Raw genomic sequence first — 10000 nt, 5'->3', positions numbered from 1 at the left:
TAGACTCACACAGAGACTCTCATGCACACACACACTCACACACACACACAGACACACATACACTTTCCCAACTGACACACATGCACACACACCACAAACTCACACAGACACTCTCACACTCACACACTCTCACACACACACTGACACACACCCTAACACTCTCTCTCACAAACGCACACACACACACAGACACACACCCTAACACGCTCTCTCTCTCTCTCTCTCACATAAACACACACACACACCTTAACACACACTTTCTCTTTCTCTCTCTCTCTCTCTCTCTCTCTCTCTCACAAACACACACACACACACACCCTTTCTTTCACACTCACACTCTCCCTCACACTCACACGTTTGTTTTTGTGACATATGGGGACATTCCATAGGCGTAATGGTTTTTATGCTGTACAAACTGTATTTTCTCTCTCTCACACACACACACACACACACACACACACACACACACACACACATAACATGAACAACATAACATGAACAAAGCAGAAAGTTGTGTTGGTGTGTCTTTTCTTGCCTGAAGGGCGTTAGTGTTGTCTGATCTGTGTTTTGCAGGCGTCTGCGCTGCTGGTTCGGGCCGTATATGATTTCTCCGCGGAGGACGCAGACGAGCTCAACTTCCAGGCCGGAGATATTATCGAGGTTTTGGATCAGTCAGACCGGTTCTGGTGGAAAGGAGTTTTGCGCGGGAGAACCGGACTCTTCCCCGTCAACTACACCAATCCGGTTTGAGCTCCAACACGTTCGGTTCATAATTCATTAATCCCTCTGTACTTCAGTCTTGATGTTGCATATTAATGAATAGTATGTGCACTGCATTTACACATTTTCATCCATGAGTGCAGTAGTGGAACACACATGCACACACACACACACACACACACACACGTTTGCTTTTGTGACATATGGGGACATTCCATAGGCGTAATGGTTTTTATACTGTACAAACTGTATATTATCTCCCCTTACACTGCCCCTAAACCTACCTATCACTCACACACACACACACACACACACACACACACACACACACACAGCCCCTAAACCTACCCATCTCAGGAAACATTCTGCATTTTTACTTTCTCATAAAAACTCCTCCTGTGTGATTTATAAGCCTTTTGTAAAGTGGGGCCATGGGTAATGTCCTCATATTTCACCCTCTCCTGTAATACCTGTGTCATACCCATGGCATTATACACATTTGAGTCCTCATATGTCACAAAAACATGACCACACACACACACACACACACACACACACACACACACACACACACACATCTGTAAAGCTGAGCTCCTCCTGTACAGAGATTTGTAAAAAAAAAAAGAAAATTGTGTGTTCCGTTTCACAAACAAGTTTAACAAGTTTATGAATTCTTCAGAAAATGTATGATTAGATATGGACTACATTAAATATTCCTGAGATTTGCTGTTTATATTAGTAATAAATAAATACATTCATATTTAACATCACATACAAATGTGTCATGACTTTATTTAATGAATGTGTTTTATTTTTTTTTATTTTTTTTGCAATGTCTTTGTAATATCAAAATCCAAAGAGGAAACATTCACAATATTGGCAAAAGTTCAGGGTTTAATATGTAGGGTTTACCAGCCAACACACACACACACACACACACACACACACACTAACCATACACCTAAACCTACCCATCACTCAAATCTTTCTGCAGTTTTATATTTATAAAAAAAAAACAATTGGGTGTGTTTATTAAGCCATTTGATCACAGGAAGTGTCCTCATAAACCATGTTTATGTTGTAATACACCAATGCCGTACACATTTGTGTCATCAAACATGACATATACCTGTCCACACACACACACACACACACACACACACTCTCTAAACGAGCCAGATCTCACACAAATGTGTATAAATAGTACGAGTTTGCAATGTCGTGGAATGTATACATCAAAATGAGTTTTGGCGTGCATATGGTGCGCAGTTTTTCATGATACGCACTTTATGGCTTATTATACATACGAACCCCCCACCACACCCCACCACCCTAATCCAAGAGCGTGTCATATGCAAGCCATAAAGTGCGTATCATATGCACGCAAAAACTCATTTTGGCGTATCCATTCTACGAGATTTCACACTCGCACTATTTATACGCATGACCATGAGATCGTGTTGCTCTAAACACACTATATTGCCAAAAGTTTTGGGATGCCTGCCTCTACACACACATGAGCTTCCCATTGATAATCCTTCGGTTTAAAAAATCTGGAGTCGGCCCACCCTCTCTAACAGCTCCAGCTCTTCTGGGAAGGCTTTCCTCAAGGTTTAGGAGTGTGTTTATGGGGATTTTTGCCCATTCTTCTAGAAGCTCATTTGTGAGGTCAGGCACTGATGTTGGACGAGAAGGCCTGGCTCTCAGTCTCCGCTCTAATTCATCCCAAAGCTGTTCTATCGGGTTGAGCTCAGGACTCTGTGCAGGCCAGTCCAGTTCCTCCACACCAAACTCCTCATCCATGTCTTTATGGAGCGACGCTTTGTGCACTGGAGCGCAGTCATGCTGGGACAGGAAGGGGCCGTCCACAAACTGATCCCACAAAGTCAGGAGCGTGAAATTGTCCAAAATGTCTTGGTGAAGCATTAAGAGTTCCTTTCACTGCAACTAAGGGGCCAACCCCAGAAAATCAACACCACCCCATAATCCCCCCTCCACTAAACTTTACACTTGGCACAATGCAGTCAGGCGAGTCCCGTTCTCCTGGCGACGGCCAAACCCAGACTCGTCCATGTGATTGTCAGACTGAAGCGTGATTGGCCGCTCAGAGAACACGTCTCACTGCTCTAGAGTCCAGTGGCGGCTGCTTTACTCCACTGCATCCCACGCTTTGCATTGCTCTTGGTGCTGTAAGGCTTGGATGAGCTGCTCGGCCATGGAAACCCATTCCATGAAGCTCTCTCCGCTGTTCTTGAGCTCATCTGAAGGCCACAGAAGTCTGGAGGTCTGGAGCTGTTGACTCTGCAGAAAGTTGGAGACTTCTGCGCACTGTGACCCTCAGCATGCGCTGACCCCGCTCTGGGATTTAACACTTCGTGGCTGAGTTGCTGTTGTTCCCAATGGCTTCCAATTTGTTCTAATCCCACTAACAGTTGAGCGTGATTTGGAGGGGCGTGCCAAAACTTTTGGCAATATAGTGCACGTCTTCATTAAATTTGAAACACCATTTTAGAAGATGTCAATCAGACCACCGGCTCACGACTGACGTTCGTTGAATATCCTGTTTTAGAAATACATCACCTCACGATTCAGAACTTTATAGATCAGAATATCATGAGTATATATGAGTGAAGAGATTTGAGCAGTGATGTGAATTCACACGGAAATAAAAAAAACACATCTGAGATCTGATCTGAAACTGGAGAAAGTGAAACTGATCGCCTGCTACAGCTCAACGCAAGAAACAAAGAGCCTTGACTGGTTATTATACGTGTCAGATCACTTATTCAGCACTCATGTTTTACTCTAATAGAGAAAGTGAATCTCAGGACTGAGTCTAAAACACTTACAGCTGATAAACGTAGAAATGACTTTAAATCTCACCCTGTGTTCATACTGTGAACTCACTCATATCTGAGAGTCTAAAGTCTGTGTGTTAAGAGCCGAGTCGAATGTTTTATACACTATACATAGCAATGCATTAATGGAAGCCTGCCAAATAGATAAATGCCACACTCGCCCACACACACACACACACACACTCACACACACATTAACAAACACACTCATACCTGTCATACCCATGTCATTATACACATTTGTGTCCTCATATGTCACAAAAACATGCCCACTCACTCACTCTCTCACTCACACACACACACACACACATTTGAATGATTCAGCCTTTGATAAAGACCAACCCAAGTCATTCATACTGACACAGAATTCCCCCACCGCTGTATTTCGCGTGAACTCCACCCACCGCCGAGCTTCGCCTGCCCGCGAGCTCAGGTGAGACACGCATACCGAGAGCCCGCGAGCTCAGGTGAGACACGCATACCGAGAGCCCGCGAGCTCAGGTGAGACACGCATACCGAGAGCCATGGCGGAGTCCCAGCTGGCGTGTATGGAGGACGGGCTCATGCCGGCCGCGGTGCCCGAATCCCGGCCGCAGTTCTACTACAGCGAGCAGCATCGGGCGGCACTGGAGCAGCTTTTGGCGCATGGAGACGGCGCGTTCAAGACCCTCCTGAAGGAGGAGAAGGGCCAGGACTTCCTGTCGGCGCGGGAGATCAAGGCCATCACGGGCAGCTTCGTCAAGTACCCGCAGGAGGATGAGCCTGGAGCGGCCGCGGAGCCCCGAGCACAGCGCAACCACAGCGGCTCTCTGCGCTCCACATACTGGCCGCAGATGTCGGACACCGAGGTCCCGCCACTGGACATGGGCTGGCCCTCATCCGGGCTCTTCAAAGGGGTCACCCGAGTGTCTGTGTACACACACCCGCCCAAAGAGAACAGCCCGCACATCAAGGAGGTGGTGCGCAAACTCATACAGGAGTCCAGCAAGGTCAGCACATGTCAAATAAACAAGCCTATAACACTCTAAAAAATCAGGTCTCCAATTAAAAATGTTCAAGTGATTGATCCCATCTACATTTTTCAGTTGGCCAAATTAAATTTCTGTGAATTGATACAATTTAATTCAGAAATTAAATTTGGCCAACTGAAAACATTTAGATGTTACGGACTGCGGCGTAGCACCAAATTTTGGGCCCTGGGTACAAACCATCTTGCTGGGCCCCCGTACCAAATAACATAGAGATACCAATGGGTGGGGTATTGCATTTTTATCATAAAAATACTTAAAATAAACCATTTGTACATAAATTCTATACAAACATTAGTGCATGTATATGTATAGAAAACTGACTTCTAAGGGCCCCCCCGCCTCCCGCCTCGGGCCCTGGTTACTCGGTACCCTTTATCCCCCCAGTCCGACGCCCCTGGTTACGGAGCCCCGCACATGACATGCAAGAGAAAAATGTAAATATTGCAACCGATTTACTATTTTGTTCCCTCGATTTATAAATCGTGAACAAGTTTAACTAATCCGTTCCTTCGAAAATCGTGTACACAATTTAGAAAATCATAGGAACGAATTGGTAAAACTCGCGCACTATTTATAAATCAAGGGAACAAATCAGTAAAACGTGCGCACTATTTATAAATCAAGGGAACAAATCAGTAAAACGTGCGCACTATTTATAAATCAAGGGAACGAATCAGTAAAACTTGCGCACTATTTACAAATCAAGGGAACTAATCAGTAAAACTTGCGCACTATTTATAAATCAAGGGAACGAATCAGTAAAACTTGCGCACTATTTACAAATCAAGGGAACTAATTAGTAAAACTTGCGAACTATTTACAAATAAGGGAACTAATTAGTAAAACTTGCGCACTATTTATAAATCAAGGGAACAAATCAGTAAAACGTGCGCACTATTTATAAATCAAGGGAACGAATCAGTAAAACTTGCGCACTATTTACAAATCAAGGGAACTAATCAGTAAAACGTGCGCACTATTTATAAATCAAGGGAACGAATCAGTAAAACTTGCGCACTATTTACAAATCAAGGGAACTAATCAGTAAAACTTGCGCACTATTTATAAATCAAGGGAACGAATCAGTAAAACTTGCGCACTATTTACAAATCAAGGGAACTAATTAGTAAAACTTGCGAACTATTTACAAATCAAGGGAACTAATTAGTAAAACTTGCGCACTATTTATAAATCAAGGGAACAAATTAGTAAAACTTGCGCACTATTTATAAATCAAGGGAACTAATTAGTAAAACTTGCGAACTATTTATAAATCAAGGGAACAAATTAGTAAAACTTGCGCACTATTTATAAATCAAGGGAACAAATTAGTAAAACTTGCGCACTATTTATAAATCCAGGGAACGAATTAGTAAAACTTGCGCACTATTTATAAATCAAGGGAACGAATTAGTAAAACTTGCGCACTATTTATAAATCAAGGGAACAAATTAGTAAAACTTGCGCACTATTTATAAATCAAGGGAACTAATTAGTAAAACTTGCGAACTATTTATAAATCAAGGGAACAAATTAGTAAAACTTGCGCACTATTTATAAATCAAGGGAACAAATTAGTAAAACTTGCACACTATTTATAAATCAAGGGAACAAATTAGTAAAACTTGCGCACTATTTATAAATCCAGGGAACAAATCAGTAAAACGTGCGCACTATTTATAAATCAAGGGAACGAATCAGTAAAACGTGCGCACTATTTATAAATCAAGGGAACGAATCAGTAAAACTTGCGCACTATTTACAAATCAAGGGAACTAATCAGTAAAACTTGCGAACTATTTATAAATCAAGGGAACGAATCAGTAAAACTTGCGCACTATTTACAAATCAAGGGAACTAATTAGTAAAACTTGCGAACTATTTACAAATCAAGGGAACTAATTAGTAAAACTTGCGCACTATTTACAAATCAAGGGAACTAATTAGTAAAACTTGCGAACTATTTATAAATCAAGGGAACAAATTAGTAAAACTTGCGCACTATTTATAAATCAAGGGAACTAATTAGTAAAACTTGCGAACTATTTATAAATCAAGGGAACAAATTAGTAAAACTTGCGCACTATTTATAAATCAAGGGAACAAATTAGTAAAACTTGCGCACTATTTATAAATCCAGGGAACGAATTAGTAAAACTTGCGCACTATTTATAAATCAAGGGAACGAATTAGTAAAACTTGCGCACTATTTATAAATCAAGGGAACAAATTAGTAAAACTTGCGCACTATTTATAAATCAAGGGAACGAATTAGTAAAACTTGCACACTATTTATAAATCAAGGGAACAAATCAGTAAAACTTGCGCACTATTTATAAATCAAGGGAACGAATTAGTAAAACTTGCGCACTATTTATAAATGAAGGGAACAAATCAGTAAAACTTGCGCACTATTTATAAATCAAGGGAACGAATTAGTAAAACTTGCGCACTATTTATAAATCAAGGGAACAAACATTAGTAAAACTTGCGCACTATTTATAAATCAAGGGAACAAATCAGTAAAACTTGCGCACTATTTATAAATCAAGGGAACGAATTAGTAAAACTTGCGCACTATTTATAAATCAAGGGAACGAATTAGTAAAACTTGCGCACTATTTATAAATCAAGGGAACAAACATTAGTAAAACTTGCGCACTATTTATAAATCAAGGGAACAAATCAGTAAAACTTGCGCACTATTTATAAATCAAGGGAACGAATTAGTAAAACTTGCGCACTATTTATAAATCAAGGGAACGAATTAGTAAAACTTGCGCACTATTTATAAATCAAGGGAACAAATCAGTAAAACTTGCGCACTATTTATAAATCAAGGGAACGAATTAGTAAAACTTGCGCACTATTTATAAATGAAGGGAACAAATAAGTAAAACTTGCGCACTATTTATAAATCAAGGGAACGAATTAGTAAAACTTGCGCACTATTTATAAATCAAGGGAACAAATCAGTAAAACTTGCGCACTATTTATAAATCAAGGGAACGAATTAGTAAAACTTGCGCACTATTTATAAATCAAGGGAACAAATCAGTAAAACTTGCGCACTATTTATAAATCAAGGGAACGAATTAGTAAAACTTGCGCACTATTTATAAATCAAGGGAACAAATTAGTAAAACTCGCGCACTATTTATAAATCTAGGGAACAAATCAGTAAAACTCGCGCACTATTTATAAATCAAGGGAATGAATTAGTAAATCTCGCGCACTATTTATAAATCAAGGGAACAAATTAGTAAAACTTGCGCACTATTTATAAATCAAGGGAACGAGTTTGTAAAACTTGCGCACTATTTACAAATCAAGGGAACTAATTAGTAAAACTTGCGAACTATTTATAAATCAAGGGAACGAATTAGTAAAACTTGCGCACTATTTATAAATCAAGGGAACAAATTAGTAAAACTTGCGCACTATTTATAAATCCAGGGAACGAATTAGTAAAACTTGCGCACTATTTATAAATCAAGGGAACGAGTTTGTAAAACTTGCGCACTATTTATAAATCAAGGGAACGAATTTGTAAAACTTGCGCACTATTTATAAATCAAGGGAACAAATTAGTAAAACTCGCGCACTATTTATAAATCAAGGGAACAAATCAGTAAAACTTGCGCACTATTTATAAATCAAGGGAACGAATTTGTAAAACTTGCGCACTATTTATAAATCAAGGGAACGAATTTGTAAAATCACGTCACTGTCACATAAGATAAAACTGAATATAATTAGTGATTAAACTGTTAAGTTTCATCGCAAGTGGGACGTTTGGTGCTCTTTTTTTATTTTTGTTTTTTTTGTATCCTTTTTTAGTAATCATCATAACTTAGGGATCGTTCGAGAACTCAAAATTCATCCCATGAAATCGGACGTTGTGTTACCATTGAAACGGTTGATTTTCTTCTTGCAGGCTCCTCCCCCTAGTGGGCGGGGTCATGTTTCATATTACTTTATAATCAAAATCTTTTCTAATCTTGACAAAATGCATATCGTCGGAAAGGTCTGAATCTCAAGTTTCCATATTTGGTGACTGTTTTGTGATGGAAATGATATTGGGACAGAATTTTACAGGAAAATGCATTTTAAAAAAACCATCAGTGGAATGTGTGACACCTGGTGGCTGTTTTTGGTTTAGCGCTGAAACAAAATCTCATGGGAACTTCAATTTTTGTGATATCAACTTCAAATTTGGAACACAACTTGGTTAGACACGTGGCTTTGATTTTATAGGAATTTTATAGGGATTTTTTTGGGTTGTAAAATATATATTTTATATTAAACAAAAAATATTTAAAAAGTACAGTATTTTTCATTTACAGTTAGTTTAAACTTCCATAACTTTTTCATACTTTCATATTTTGAATTTGGGGTATTTTTAGTTGGACATCTAATGCTTTTAAACATTAGGCTACTTAATACTTTCTAAAGTAATGCTCCTATAATATTTGCAAAATGATAAAATGGAGAAAAACATCTGGAAGATCACACACTCTAAAAATGCTGGGTTAAAAACAACCCAAGTTGGGTTGAAAATGGACTAACCCAGCAGTTGGGTTGTTTTAACCCAGCGGTTGAGTTGTTTGAACCCAGCGGTTGGGTTAAATGTTGCTTAAGACAACCCAATTACTGGGTTAAAACAACTCATCCCTTGGGTGAAAACAACCCAATTGGTGGGTTAGTCCATTTTCAACCCAACTTGGGTTGTTTTTAGTCCAGCATTTGTAGAGTGTGTGACCAATGTTTAGTTTTCTCACTGACACTCGTCACACTGGTGGTTCACATATTACACTAACAAAGGCTGGGTTAAAAACAACCCAAGTTGGGTTTAAAATGGCCAAACCCAATAATTGGGTTGTTTGAATGGGTCCATTCACTGGGTTCAAACAACCCAGTTTCTGGGTTTTGTCCATTTTTAACCCCACTTGGGATGTTTTTAACCCAGCCTTTTTTAGAGTGTCATAACCAGATCATAAATCTCCTGAGGATAGGAAAACTTCCTGAGGTTTATTGGATGCTTTTGGTCTTGTTCTGACTTGATTTGCTCGGCCTGATTCGCTGTGAGGACTCAACAGGAAATGATGCGGCTCACACTCGGCTCTCTGTGCTGTAATAAACCCGAAGACTGAAAGTGACTTTGGAGCCACGCCTTCAATAACACATGGATCTGATCAGACTTTAAACGCCACCTTTATTATAGCACAATGCCAGAGTACTTCCTTGTATTTATGCAGAGTGTGTGTAGTCATCATTTCTTAGGAACATCTGAGGCAGGTCAGGTCAGATTCCGCAGCAGTGAGGGACACACACACACACACACACACACACACACACACACACACACACACATACAGAGACACACACACA

The 10000-nt window shown here is 39.8% G+C and overlaps 2 protein-coding genes across 2 annotated transcripts in view; both read left to right on the top strand.

Annotated features, from left to right (window-relative positions):
• The window catches only part of grap2b (GRB2 related adaptor protein 2b), a 12522-nt gene extending 11467 nt beyond the window's left edge, over window positions 1–1055 (top strand). Inside the window, exon 8 of the mRNA XM_067458586.1 lies at window positions 574–1055. Within this exon, the coding sequence (XP_067314687.1) occupies window positions 574–750 (177 nt within the window). The 3' untranslated portion in view covers window positions 751–1055. The remainder of the gene's footprint in view (window positions 1–573) is intronic.
• Window positions 1056–3992: 2937 nt separating this feature from the next.
• fam83fb (family with sequence similarity 83 member Fb) overlaps window positions 3993–10000 on the top strand; it is a 10518-nt gene continuing 4510 nt past the window's right edge. Inside the window, exon 1 of the mRNA XM_067458199.1 lies at window positions 3993–4567. Within this exon, the coding sequence (XP_067314300.1) occupies window positions 4103–4567 (465 nt within the window). The 5' untranslated portion in view covers window positions 3993–4102. The remainder of the gene's footprint in view (window positions 4568–10000) is intronic.

This window comes from Pseudorasbora parva, chromosome 12, assembly GCF_024679245.1.
Source record: "Pseudorasbora parva isolate DD20220531a chromosome 12, ASM2467924v1, whole genome shotgun sequence".
Lineage (NCBI taxonomy): Eukaryota > Metazoa > Chordata > Actinopteri > Cypriniformes > Gobionidae > Pseudorasbora > Pseudorasbora parva.
The sequence above is the reverse complement of the archived record's forward strand: the minus strand, read 5'-3'. Positions and strand labels throughout refer to the sequence as shown.